Genomic DNA, 14,620 nt, shown 5'->3' with positions numbered 1-14,620 from the left:
AGGGATGGGGCATCCACAGCTTCTCTGGGCAGCCTGTGCCTTACCACCCACTGAGTAAAGAACTTCTTCCCAATATGTAATCTAAATCTCTCCTCTTTTAATTTAAAACCATTACCCTTGTCCTATCCCTACACCTCCTGACAAAGAGTCCCTCCCCAGCTTTCCTGTAGGCCCCCTTTAGGTACTGGCAGGCCGCTATAAGGTCTCCCTGGAGCCTTCTCTTCTCCAGGCTGAACAACCCCAACTCCCTCAGCCTGTCTTCATAGGAGAGGTGCTCCAGACCTTTGATTGTCTTCATGGCCCCCCTCTGGACTTGTTCTAACAGGTCCATGTCCTCCTCGTGCTGTGGGCCCTAGAGCTGACAGAAGCACTCCAGGTTGGGTCTCACAAGAGGGGCAGAATCCCCTCCCTTGCCCTGCTGCCCACGTTGCCCGGGGTTGGCTTTCTGGGCTGCAAGCCCATGTTGCCAGCGCATGTTGAGTTTCTCATCCACCAACACCCCCCACGTCCTTGTCCTCAGGGCTGTTCTCAGTTTTATCCCAAACCACTAATTGCCCATTACACATAGAGATAAAAACCAACTTTTTGGTCACTCCCATGCAGTTCACATTGAAAGTTTACCGTGTTCTTTCCTGACATTCCTTCCAATCCTGTTTTGTGCTTTAAGTCATTTGTTCATTAATTTAGGAAATTACATCTCTGTGACCATGAAAACAAGGCATAGGTTGGAGAATGGCTAATTTCATAGTTACTAATGTTTTCAGCATCATATAGGGTGTGTAAAGGCCTGTAATAGTTATCAGTTGAAAGCCATCACAAGTCACGATTTGGAACAAATAGGGTCAACAGTGCTAGCATTTCACTGGGCCTTGGGCACATCTTTGTTACCAGGCCTGGGTTGGAATCCTACAGGCCCAAATATTTCCTCCTTTTACCTGGAGTCCCCACACAGTGCTCTCTGGAAAGATCCCGACTGGCTTGCTGGAAAGATCACGTAGATCTCCAGTTCTTGTTGGAGAAAAGCTGGGGCCAAGCAGCAGGGAACAAAGGCTCAGCTTTCCTGCTGCCTCTCGCTGGAGCACAGATCAAGAATGGGAAAGAGCTTTGTCTTGTTTTCATACGCCCTAATGCAATGCCCAGCTGGGTACCTCTTTCACTCTACTGCTGCTATCCTATGGTTTGATTTACAAACGTGCCATTCGGTAGGCCGGGCACAGCCTGGCACTCTGAGCTGATCTGAGTTCATGAAACCAGTATACAGGGTCGACAAACAAACCCTTTCTTGCTGTTTCCATCGTTTGAGCGTGGGTGTGCTTAGAGGCACTGAAGTCACGGAGCATAACGCAATGACACAGCTCTGGTGCTAATTAGCTTGGTGGGTTTGGGCCGGTCTGGCAGCGTGTTTTCCAGTGCTGTCTGCCCTTCAGATGGTCAGGATTTAACAAGTTTAAACAAGCACTCCACATGGGCAACAGCCTGTCCTACAATAGATTCCACTGATTAACATCCTCATCGGAGAGGGCATGGACAGTTTATGGGTCTGATCTACTTTTTGCATAACATTTACATTTTTCTGCTTCCATTGGCCTTACAGAAACATGCTTCAGAGTCAGAAATACTTTAAATAGCAGAAAATAAGTGTTGCTTCTGTCTCCTTTTTTGGATATTTATGAGTCCTTTTCATTAGCAGCTTTTCTAGAGAGCTTGCTCACACTCCCAAGACCTAAAGATATTTTCCTCTTAAATGAACAACTGATTGAGACATACCTATCATCATAAAGGCTCCACAACACAAGCAGCAGAACTTTCTGTAACAGCTACAGTATGCACAGTAACCCAAAAAGATTTTTTTTTTTTTTCCAAAAAAACAACATTGTGTTATGAACAGAAAGTGAGACAAGAAGGAAGGACTTTACATTAAAACTGTTGTTCCCAGCTGGATTCTCTTTATGAATTCTGCAACTGACTTAACCTAGGATATGTACTGTTTCATACCAGACTAGATAAGTCAAAAGGTTTCATTACAGGGCTGTGCTATGGCACTGACAAAACTAGCAGGTATCTATGACTTATCTGTATTCTAGAATTGCGATGACTTCATAATCTGATTTTTCATTAAAAAATAAAGCACTCCAATCCTTCACAGACACAAGGTAAAGCTTGAACACACAACTTGAGTTCAAGTTTAATAACCCGTAGCCTGTTTGAACCTGAAGTTAGAAAGAATGAGTCTGTGAGAGATACTTACCCTCCGCAGTCTGAGTGAAATCTTAATTTCAGTATCTACAGCTGTATGAACTTGTGTCCCCACTACCTCAGCATCCCCACTTTGACATTGAGGAAAATTTTGCACAGCTGCTTACTAGTTAAATCCTGGTTTCTCTGGGACAGAACCCAGCTTATTTGAAAACAGAAGCTAATGGTTTTAGAGCAACAATGACAGTCCCCAGTCACCAAAAGACTGAGCAGTCTTTCTGCATTGCCACCTCAGCCAGGCTTGGAGACACAGCAAGAAAGATGAGGACATTCAATAATGGCACCATCATAAAAGCTCCACTTGAACAAATGCTTAGGACAGCTGAGACTATGCTCATCCTGTTCTCATTTGCAAGAACGTACTTTTTCCCTGACATGTCCTTTATTTTATACTCTTGGCCATAATTATTCTTCAGCTAAAGAGTCTGAATGAGTGTGTGCTGGTTTGCTTGAGATATGATTAATTTTCTTCATAGTAGCTTGTACATATGTTATGTTTTGTTTGTTTGTTTGTTTTTTAACTGTATGATTTGTAATGAAAATAGACGTGATAACACACCGATGTTTTAGTTGTTGCAGAGCAGTGCTTATACTAAGTCAAGGACTCCTCTGCTTCTTGTGCTGCCCTGCCAGCAAGAAGGCTGGGGGTGCACAAAGAGGGCACAGTGCCAGGATAGTTGATCCAAATGTAACAAAGTGATATCTCGTACCATAAGATGTTATGTTCAACATAAAACTGGGAGGAGTTGGCTAGGGGAGCTGCTTGGGGACTGGCTGGGCATCGATCGGCTGGTGGTGAGAAACTGTGTTATACATCACTTGCTGGGTGTGCAATTTTTTTTTTTTTCCATTCTTATTAAACTGTCTTTATCTCAACCCATGAGTTTTCTAACTTTTGCCCTTCCAGTTCTCTTCCCCACGCATCCAGATGCGGGGGCAATAAGCAGCTCAGCTGCCCACTGGGTTAAACCACAACAGCATGAAACTACTAAGAAGGAAAAGTGGACTTCAGAATAAATATGCAAAGAATAAAATATACTTATGTCCAGGAGTGACATCTGTGAGCTAACATAAGGACCAAGTCATTATATATTAAAGAGGATTTAGTGGAAGATCCATTAGAGTTAGGCTTTGCTTTTACTTGTTCTCTTAAAGAGCATGTAGCTTATTCTTTCTTTCATTGCTTTCTGGGGTCAACTCTTATACTTCTCAATGGAAAAAAAACACAAAACAAAACAAACCATTTTTGACACTGATACAAATCCAAGAGATTTGAATACACATCAAATCAGATCACTTATATGCAGAAGTTTTGAATTTGTTGTGCGTTTTGAAGAAGAAAAGTTATTAAACATTTCTATGAAAGAAAAGCATGTCTAAATTATCTGCAGCTTGGCAAGTTTCCGCTCCTAAAAATAGAGAGAAGTTGTTTTTATTCATTTCTTGTTAATGCTACACATGCAATGTCACTGATATAAAGTCCACTAATTAGAAAACAAGGGTTTAACGAGGAATTTGGAATTACACAGAAAAAAAAGCAACAGCATAGTGAAGTGTAACCCTTCCAAGCAGAGCCTGAAGGAAAGCATATGAAAACTTCTGACTGCACCTTTGCATTTCTGAGTAGTTTTTTTTTAAGGTCCGAATAAAACATTTATAAATAGCGAAAGAAAGAGAGAGAGGTATCTGACACAAAATGGCCTTCACTCCTTCTCTATTTCATGTTTTCAGGAGGATGAGAATCCTTCTAGATTCAGGTAAATGACGACTTTGTCTATGCCAACTCAATGAGAAGATCTTTTACCATCTGTTCCTCCTTCAGAGAAGCAGAGCTGAAGGAAGGGCTGGTGTGCTTCTGCCTCATTGCTGCTGTGGCATGAATGAGCTGTAGGGCTCATAACCAAAATGCTCGATGGGTTTTGTAAGCTTATCTCTTTACCTGTACCTTCCACGTGGCCATGCCAGACCTTAAAGGCTGTGCTAAAGGGCAGAACCCAGCCACGATGCTGAATGAACCTTCAACTAACTGAAGGAAGTAGAGTTCTACTTCCAGTCTCAACAACTCATTTATTAACTTGAGCAAATTCTTTGATCCCCTGATATTTTTAAAGGACATCTCCATCCCTTATGAGAGATGCAGCCCCAGGGAGCCTTAAGCGGGGGAGGAACGTGTGGCGTGCTCAGCACTCCACCCTTCGTTTGGAGTCTGTCCAGCGGTCCCAAGAGACATGGCCAAGGCACGGAATGTCATCTTCATGGGGAGATGGGGGCCAAGAACAGCAGCCAGCGAAGAACTGCACCATTGGCACACACTTCATTTGCCAGAAACACAGAAATGAAAACGACAGACAGATGAGTCACTGCCCCGCCACAACTCTATCAGGATACAGGCATGAAAGTGTTTGCTTTATGGGCTCAGTATGTTCTGCTGGCAGCTTTAAACAGCATATTGTGTAGTCTGTCAGTTTAATTGCGTAGTAGAAATAGTAACTGGAAAACAATTAAGAATCCTATCAGTGTAGGTGCTAATGGAAATTTCACAAAAGAGAGTGAGGAAACTGCATAACTGAAAACCCTGTTAATTTTTTTTTGTGTGAGCCTTTCTTCTTTTTTATTTCCCCACCATCAGATTTCTATTTCTGCTTTCTAGGATTTCAGAGATCACTAAACAGTAAGAAAGGGCCAGAATAACATTTCCTTTAAATGGCCATTACTAAAGGCTTGACCATAATGAAGGACACAGGATTTATCCAATTCAGCCAACCTTACTCAAGAATTTTAGCTGAATATGACACTCAACCACCACCCAAATCAGAATCACTTTCTTGTACCATTCTCGACTGTCTCGATCCTCATGTTTTTAAACCATTCTGGAAGCAGATCTGTTAAGAATAACACCTAAGGCTAATTCAATGCTCCAGTTTTGTCTGAATGAGACCCTTTCATAGTGCAGTGTTATTATTCATTCCATTATACTACAAACAAATTCAAAAGGAGGCAGGTCATGTCCTGTCACTTCAGTCAATCCCTACTTCCTGTTATTAACTGCTTTATTCTTATACTCTGTTGGGGAAAATATTGTTAATTTCATTAAATAACTCAAATAATTTTAGAAAAGCACGTCTATAAATTAAATAGATCATTTGTGCAATTGTTAATCGTAAAATTAACATATTTTCAGAAGATTCTTGGCTTGTCACTATATTTTTGATTGATTATTCATGTGTAGACAAATTTAGCTGGTAGAAACACCAGCTCTTCTGCATTTGCTGGCAGAACCCACGCCCTTGTTCTGGCTCCCACGCTCAGCACTCTTTTCTTACCAGAGCAGATGCAACTTTTCATTGATTAAACTTGTTTGTCTTCCACAAATCTCCTGGACCAATTTCATAATTTAATCATCACTAGATTATGACTCTGTGATATCGTTGGCATGCTGCCTATTGTTCTCAAAAACTTATGAGCACTGAAGAACCCTTGCTTCTCAGAAAGAAACTTGAGTGTTTTCTTCCCACTGTTTGAGTTAACGTACTTAGCAGATGGAGCTGCTAAATACTCCTATTTTAATATGATTACACTGAATTGCTGAAGTTCTTAGGAAATTTTGTCTGATTATGACACTTGTTTCTTTCTTAAAATGTTTCTAGAGTAAATTGTTTGTATTATATTATTTAATTGAATTATTAAATATAAATATGTGTACTCTTAAGATAATAACTGAGCCCAAAATAATGAGGCCTGAAGATGCCTTTATCCATTTCCCTGGCAGAAAAAGGCTTGACTAAAAAGAATAACAAAAAGAACAGGCCAACAGAACTGGGTTTGTTTAAAACTGTGATACCTTGATCGCCATCAAGTTTCAGTGACACTTATTCCAGGGGAATCTCTAAGTTAATAGGGAAGACCTACACAAGTGTCAAAGCAGGCAGGGAACAGAAACCATATTGCATAATGTATTTGAGCAATTAACTAATTAACTATCAACAGCCTTTGAATAGCGAATTCATCCAGAGCACTGCTCAGAATCCACCCACACCGTTAAAAGAAACTGGTTAAACAATCCTGGCTCACAAAAACATTTGAACAAACCACAGTCTGCCGGAGGATATGCCACAAGAAGAAAGCAAGCTTAATGAGTTGAGCAAGTTTCTCATTATAAACTATTTGCTCAGCTATAATCAGCCATCAAGTGACTGAGCATATGCTCAAATGTGAGGGTGGAAACCTCACAGCCTCCAAATGCGTGAGCCCTGCACAGATAGATGAACCAGCTGGAAGTGCAGCACCATCACCTAGATAATCACAGACTTCAAGCACTCAGTTGGGAACAGCTTTGAACTGATTCCCAGAAGCAAAAAGAAATGAGTTTATTTTTCCTAACTAGTTGCATTTTCTAACTATGCAATTAGAAAAGATAGATAAAATAATACATAAAATAAGCTACAATTCAAAATGCAAACCTAAGCTGAGACCTCAATCCTTGCTCCAGGCCTTGTGACACAAATAAAGCTCAGGATAGAGCAAAGGGGCCCTAAACGCTCCAGATTTAGCTGGGAAGGGAGTGGTAACTGTGTTGAAAGTTACCATTAGACTGTTCAGATAGGCATAGGCATAGGCAGTCAGGAAAGGCGTGCTGAGGCAGGGACTGCAAAAGATCCTGGGTAAACCTTGAAGAGGTGCTGCTACAGAGAATGCCATGGCTATCCCATCGGAACATTATGACCAAGGAAGTGGTGGAGTGCTCATCCCTGGAAATATTTACGGGATGTGCGGATGTTGCATGGTTTAGTGATGGGACTCGGTAGGTCAGGTGACATTTGGACTTGATGATCCTGAAGGTCTTTTCCAACCTAAAGGATTCTATGATTCTGTGATCTTCAACCAAAAATCTACCTCTTGAATTTACATTCCGGCCTCTTCATCTGGAAGTACAGCACGTTCTTCTGTTTTTTCTTCTGACTGACATATCTGACTGACATGCTTGATTTACCTTCCTGTTACTGCTTCCTTATAGCCTTTCTGACTATAACGTTTGGTCAAATTTAGACTGTATTAAACTATAAAGTTTGCCTAACTCTCATATGACCACAAAGAAAGGAGCAGAGGGGGCAGCTGCATGTCCTTCGAGAGACACACCTGTCAGCAGCACAGGGTTTTACCCCTGGTGCTTCCCAGGGCTGAAAGTTTCCCACTGCTTTTGGGCCTGCAAAGTAGAGGCTAGCGTATTATCACCCCAGCTATGTAGATAAAGGAGTAGTTCTGGGCACACAAAATCTGCAGCGTCTGTGAACCTGACATGATTTACAGAAGTCCTGCTCTGGAAGTCTGTGGAGATGTAAACCTAGGGTTGTGCTTAATAACAAAAACTAAATCTTCCCTGTTGAAAGGTTAAAAAAATCCCTGTATTTTCACAATGCTCAGAGAAGAGGTCTGTTACTTTTACAGCACTAATATCTATGCCAGGGCAGCTGAAGACAGATGGTCATTACACTGAGAGGACCGTTAATGAGAAGGAAAAGCAGCCCTGTCTGTACGCTGACCCTACTAAAAAATTACTAAAATATAGGAGAAAAAACAGACTGTGATTCATCCTCACTTTTCAGAAACTGTATTCCCCAACTTGTAACTGAGTCTTTAAGTGTGCTGGCTCATGGGAGAGTCCAGGATGAAGCTCAGTGATCTGTGAGAGGAAGCCATACAGGCAAGTGGTCTCTTCTGGCCTCCAAGTCTGTGAATCCACTGTGCTGCTCCAAGAACATTAATCTGTCGTCTGATTTAACAAAGCACTGAAACTCTAAAAGCTCTGAAAATGCTACACAGTGCATGAAAAATGAAATGCCTCTCATTTCCTAGCCAGGGATATGCCTGCATCATGAACAAAGTTAGGCACAAGGGCTCAAGAAAATTGTACCAGCACCGCTTAAATTAAAGGAGCCCTCACAAACTAGTGTCTGAAGCTTTGAACTTCTTGAAAGCATGATCCTTTTTTGAGTTTATTTGTCTTCACACCACTCTTTGACCATAGAAGAGATAATTGCTGGGAGACTCTCACCTTAGACTGTGGCAATATGTGTTTATACCTTCAGCCAGACATCTCCAGGGAACTGAACTTCTGAGAATGATGAGTCAATATAACCTGATTTTATTAACCTTTTCTTTCTGTAAAATGGTTGAGTTTACAATATAGTCAGTAAAAAAATGTTGAGATCCTTTCCTAATTTTATACAACCCTCTTTGAATCACAAGTATGACCCATAGTTTGGGAAGCACTGAATTGCAAGTCCTTCTAAAGTCAGCAAATGCCCTGCCCCTCAGTTGACATCTAAAATAAAACTTCCTTCATATTCTTTCAAAGTTCTGTCCCTTCTTTCCTCTTCATTCAAGGGCAGCCCTTCAGGATTTCCGTCAGAAGGTAGAAAAGAAAAGCTTTTTGACACAAGAAGGGTTACTTGTTTCATTGCCTAGTGTGTTTGTCCTGGACTTGCATTTCCCCATATTATTTCCTTTCTTTCTTTTACCCACAGGAAGGTATTCTATTCTTGTGCTAATACCGTGCCATGGTTGTGCTATTTTTACAGCTCTGTTTTGGTGCTTCAAGTGTATGACTTAAGGAAGAGGTGGTCAGCTAATAGTAAGGTGTGTTTTTTTTTTTTGCTTGTGTCATTTTCTGACAGATTCTCACCAGTGCTCAGGACTGCTCATCCAGACACTCAACGAGGGATGTAGGAAAAAGCTAATTATGATAAATGTAGGTTTGTGTTCTATTTCTAAAATAAATAATTCATGTAACAAAACCAAACCATCTAACTCATGGTATGCTGATATCACAATGGGAAATTCTTCAAGTAGGATGTATAGCAGAGCCAACAATGACAGGCAGGATAAATCCAGTAAATCTCACAAGTGAACTGACTACAGAACCTCCTCAGTGCACATTTAGAAAGATCAAGTCCCATCATCCAAACTTTTCATTAATTAGCTTAAAAGATGCTCCACAAAAAGTGGTTTATACAGTAGGTAGACTTCTACTCTTCTTGCTTCCCAATGTGACTCAAAGAAGATCTGAAAGAATCTTTCCTTTCCCTCTATCTTTCCAATCTTAGAAATGTAAGGAATGCAATATCCTGTTTTCTTTGGTTTTGCTGGGGGGCCTTGTGTGTGCTTTAGAAAATATTTAAATGCTGGAACTTTAATAAAGACCTCCCTTGTCCAAAGCAACCTCATTAGTCATGGACAATGAAAAACTATTAATAGCATCACAGACAATATGCAAACAAAAAGTCAGAACGCTGTTTAAAGTCCTTTCTCTTAAATGTTAAAGTTTCTCTCACTTAAAGTGATAGCCTCATTTTATTACTCTGCAGTCAGCTTTTCTGTTGGGTAAGACTGTAATTTCTATCATAAACACCCCTTTCCAGAAACCTTCTTCCTCATCTGAGAAAAACAAAAGCAAAACTCTTCTAAGGTTTTTACAATCCATCACAAAATCGAAAGAGATCACACTTTTGCCCCTTTGAAAATCAAAATTTTCCCTTTCTAAAGAACACAACTTTTAAGAACGTTAGCCTGAAACAACCCAGGCTAACAAGAGAGATTTCACAGTGAGTTAGAAAACAAAGACTTAGCATCCTACTGTGGATGAACCTTTCACAATAAAAAATATGATGTTTTATTGCACGCTATTGCTAAGCTTCTGAATTCTAATGAAAAGAAACAAAACAGATTTGTTTTCAGAAGAGAGAGAGTAAACACAAACACATGTAAAATATCTTCAACATTCAGACTACTTGGATGCTAGGAACATTCCTCTTTTAAAAACCAAACACCTCCTCCCCAGCAAAACTCAACTGATGTTACCAACTTGACAAATGCACATCAGGTAAACTAATAAGAAAGAATCAAGGAAAAGTTGACACAGCAGAATGAAAACAACAACAACAAAAAAAAAAACATGGAAAGGCCCAAATTAAATATCTGTCTTTAAGCAATGTCTTTGCATTCTCTGTTTTTTGTAATGAGAACAAAGCTGTTAAGAACCCAAATACAGCCCATCATCTCTTTGGACAGCAAAAAACAACTTAGCAACACTACCAAGTCAATCTCTTTCTACAACACAACATGTTTTTAATTAAGAAAGAATGCCAGAATGAAGGAAACCTTACAAGTTCAATAAGCTGAGAGCACTCAGTGGGGGGAAAGGGTTAAGCTTGTATTGTAAACTTCACATGTTTTATGTTAATGTAACTGTTTAAGCCCTTTCTTGACTTTCTGATCATGTCTTTTGACAGGAAAGGGAGTATTTGTTTTGTCTGATTTTAACTCTCAGGAAAGCAAGCTAGAACTATCCAAAAATATGTCTATTCGTTAATTTGACCTCTGCCTTCCAAAAGGAGCAGTTTAGGCATGATGCATTTTCCAGGGGATGGAAGTATGAAATTCCCTTTCTAATGGAAAAATCTTACCTGGGTAATCATTCTTGTCTACATCCGAGTCTCCTCTCAGAGTGAAGCCAAATCCCGAAGGCATGGACTGTGAGGCCCAGGCTCCATTGAGAACCTGGGAAGGGTTAGTATTTAACCCATTACTGTATCCATTGTAAATGAACACTTTCCCTCTTCGGTCTTCACCTGCAAATGGTGCACCAATAGCAATGTCTGCAGCACAGTAAAAGAATAAAAAGAATAGGCACAGTTAACATAAAGCAAGAATTAAGTCCCCGCAGGAAAACAGACATAAAAGGTTTCTGCCATGTACATGCAAAAACTATGGCATTCTGTACTTCTCTGTGAATTCTAATTTCAGGACAAATATTCAAGAATGTTCATGATGTCTTATGTATCAAACTTTTATGACAAAAGCTTACAAACTCATCCTGTGAGAGTGTTATAACATTGTACTAAATTGCCAATCCACACTGTATTCCTCTACTGCATTTCCAGGACATTTAATAAGCTTTAATAAATTGAGACATAATGAATGCCTGAATCCACTTCATTTTATTTAGTCAGATAAAATTTTTCCCTGATTTCTTCTATCACCTAGTTAATAAGGAATAGCTGTTATAGAAAAATAATTTTATTATTCCTGATAAAATGTTCAACACAGGGAAAAACCCCACCTCTCTCAAACATCCGGTGTGTTAGTATGCAAAAGAGAACAATGAAATGTAAGGTTTTATCTATACCAAGCCAACATGTTATTGAGAAATGGAGGAGGAGGAAATAGGAGGCCTTGTGTATTATGCAACTGAGCACTGCAATACTTAAAAAATGAGGTGTCATATCCAAGAAGTGGAACTCACAAAGCTCTTCACAATTCTAACACATAGGAAGTGGAGAGAATCATGATAGAAGTGGAGAGAGTCAAAGACTCAAAGACTGAGATTCAGCAGCTGAACTAGCTGAGCTAGACAACAGGAAACACTATCTACAGCTCTAATTTTTAGGATCTCATCAAGGAGCTGACACTAGACTCCTTTATTAAACTTGACTTTTGCACCTGGAATTCCTACCTTCCCTCTGAAGGGAGGAGGGCAACAAAGCTCTGTGACTCATGTCTTCAATTATGAAGCAGAATACCTCAGCTCTAGATCCTTCTTAGCATTCTTTATACAGCAAGAAATACAAGCAGGAATACATCTTCCCTACCAGAATGCCATGGAGGACAACCTTCCCTGCCTGGAGAAGCTGAAGGCATCTGCTACTGCTCACAGGTAGGAAAGAGAAAGTCTTCACCATGGGGTTCAGCCCAGCTGGGGCTTCCAGGGAAATGGGATTCCCAGAAAACCCAATGAGGGTATTCTCACCAACCACAGCCCATTGACTTCTGCAAGATGGGATTGGAGTTTTCTGCACCCTGAACCCCAGTAAAATCCTATGTATCCAGAGATGACTTATCCCTTGCACAGGAGACACACATTTGCCACACAGCCCTACAGTCTAGTGGTTAGAGCACTGTGCAAAAGGAGGAGCTAAGTCCTTTGTTTTTAGTTTACTGGCCGAAGTATCTTTAAGGCTACTGTTCAAAATAACTCCACCTGTAAAAACCCCTTGGGGCTTTAGATGCAGAGATGTCTCCTTGTAGGTCCTTAGCATCTGGAAACAGGACGTAAGAAAATGCACGTAGGTAAGATGAGAATGTTACTGACCGTGAGTAGGAGCCTAACTCTAGGTGCTCAAAGCATCCAAGCTATCTCATACAATTAAGCAAATTAGTTTACTTGGACTGTTTTCCAGAACTCTGGCTCTCGGTTTACTTGGTGAATGTTTTGCTATTTATTTTTGTGCTACTGGTATCTGGAAAAGATCCCACCATGAAACTGTTTCTTTCTGTGCCTAAATATCGGTGGAAGCCTGATTCCAAAACAGTATGCCTGTATTTGTCCTCTTCCTTCATTGTGGGCAAGATACTCCTGCTCCAGTTACTAAGCCTTATTCGATTTATCCAAGCATTTGAAGAGAGAAAGAGAACGCTGCTTTTAAACAAATTCAACATCTTAACTATTTTGATTCAAATGAACATGTTAGCATTTGGTAAAAAATAGCACTGTATTGAATAAGACTGTCCTAAAAGTAAGCTTTTTATGGTTTGGCCCTCAGTACCAGTTTCATTAGGGTTAGTGTAAATCCTCACGACTTTCAAAAGCAATTACATGGTAAAACGCCTTTTTCAGGCACTGCACAGACACTTCATCTTCACTGCTTAGCCATTTTTAATATCCATGTTATACACACACATATATATGTTACCACATTATATAAAAATTACCATTATATCCATCCTGATTGAGATCTCCAAGGTGTGTGATTGCACTGCCAAATCTACCAAACACTTCCGTGCTGGTCAGAATTTGCGCATCTTGGAAGAGGAAAGCACTTTCTTGCAGGTACAGATAAACTTGCCCAACTTCTTTAGGCTTGCTCTCAAATTCTCGTTCCATAAAGAGAGGGGCCCCAACTAAGATATCATCTAAACTGGAAAAGTCAAACAAAAATCAGTGTCACTGAGAGACTGAGGAAACCAACAAAGTTCATGCATTTGTTTAACACGAAGCAAACTAAAAGAGGCAGGGAGGCATTTCTGGAGTTCTAAAGCAACCACTTGGTAAAAGCATGGTCAACTGGAGAAGCCTACCCAGGGCTGTACCCACTCCAGTTTTTAATATCTCCAAGGATGGAGACTCCATAACGTCTCTGGGCAACCTGCTCCAGTGTTCAATCAACCTCACAGCAAAAAACTTTCTGCTAAGATTTAAATAGAAATTATTGTACTTCAATTCATGCCCACGATAGACACTGAAATGCTATACTTTGCAGTTTATGATACAGAAGTCCGGAATTTAACTCAGAGGTAATCTGTGTTAGCAGAACAAATTCAGTAGATCTATCCTGCTAATGGCGCTAGTGAAAGACAAAGTTTTGTATCAACTGTAGATTTTTTTTAACGCTACACATCAGTAAGTGAACAACAGACCAAAAATTGCCACTTGCCAGGATATTTTTGAAGTAATACACATGAAACACAGGCAGAACATCAAACCATAGAGAATTCCTCATCACTAATTCAAATGTAAGCTGGGAGAAAAAGCCAAAGTTTCATTTCTGAAAACAGAATCTTCTGTTGAATATTAGAGTAGCTGCAGTGCTTATGTTATTTGCTGTTATTTTGGTGTATTAAGTATTAAAGAGAAAAGATATCAAAAAGTCATAGTAATATGAAGCTTAAAGGGAAAAGTTAATCTCTATGTTTTGCTAGTCCAAGAAGGATCAGTAAAAGATGACAGACTAATCAAAAGATATGTTGCATCTTATCAACATTTATTTGGCAAGAAAAAAAAAGATGCTTTACTGGACAGAAAATAATAAAATCAAGCAAGATTGATAGACATGTAACAAGAGGAAATGTTCATAATAGATCATTTTGAAATATGAAACAATGGTACCAGATAAATTTCTGAAGGTTGTTCAAACCCCTGTAAACTAACAGAAAAATTCCCATTATATTCAGTGGCACTGGTCATCCATATTAAGGAATTCTGTTATTGCAAAGGTCTACTACTACTTAATCCTAGCATTTTAAATTTAGAAAACATATTCTCTATCTTTAACATGAAACTTTGTTCCAACTTTGTAAAAATCACAGAAAACTTTATATGCTCACTTCACCATATTCTGAATAGTGATGTTTTCACAGAGGCTTTATTCATTAGCAAACCAATTAGGAAAAATGCACTACAGTGTTTTTCCTAATCCTGATAGAAAACAACAACAAAACCACAGACGCATGTCCTAGGAGTAGCTTAGCTGCTACTCTACCATGGATATACACTATTGTTCTAGGATGTGTACCACAGAATTTAATAGAG

At 39.7% G+C, this 14,620-nt stretch overlaps 1 protein-coding gene across 1 annotated transcript in view; it reads right to left on the bottom strand.

Annotated features, from left to right (window-relative positions):
- Positions 1-14,620, bottom strand: part of ITGA8 (integrin subunit alpha 8) — a 107,742-nt gene that overhangs the window by 66,226 nt on the left and 26,896 nt on the right. The window contains exons 12-13 of the mRNA XM_032183471.1: positions 13,024-13,229; positions 10,719-10,910 (exon numbers count right to left, since the gene is read on the bottom strand). Of these exons, the coding sequence (XP_032039362.1) occupies positions 10,719-10,910; positions 13,024-13,229 (398 nt within the window). The remainder of the gene's footprint in view (positions 1-10,718; positions 10,911-13,023; positions 13,230-14,620) is intronic.

Source organism: Aythya fuligula, chromosome 2 (genome assembly GCF_009819795.1).
Source record: "Aythya fuligula isolate bAytFul2 chromosome 2, bAytFul2.pri, whole genome shotgun sequence".
Classification (NCBI taxonomy): Eukaryota; Metazoa; Chordata; class Aves; order Anseriformes; family Anatidae; genus Aythya; species Aythya fuligula.
The sequence above is the reverse complement of the archived record's forward strand: the minus strand, read 5'-3'. Positions and strand labels throughout refer to the sequence as shown.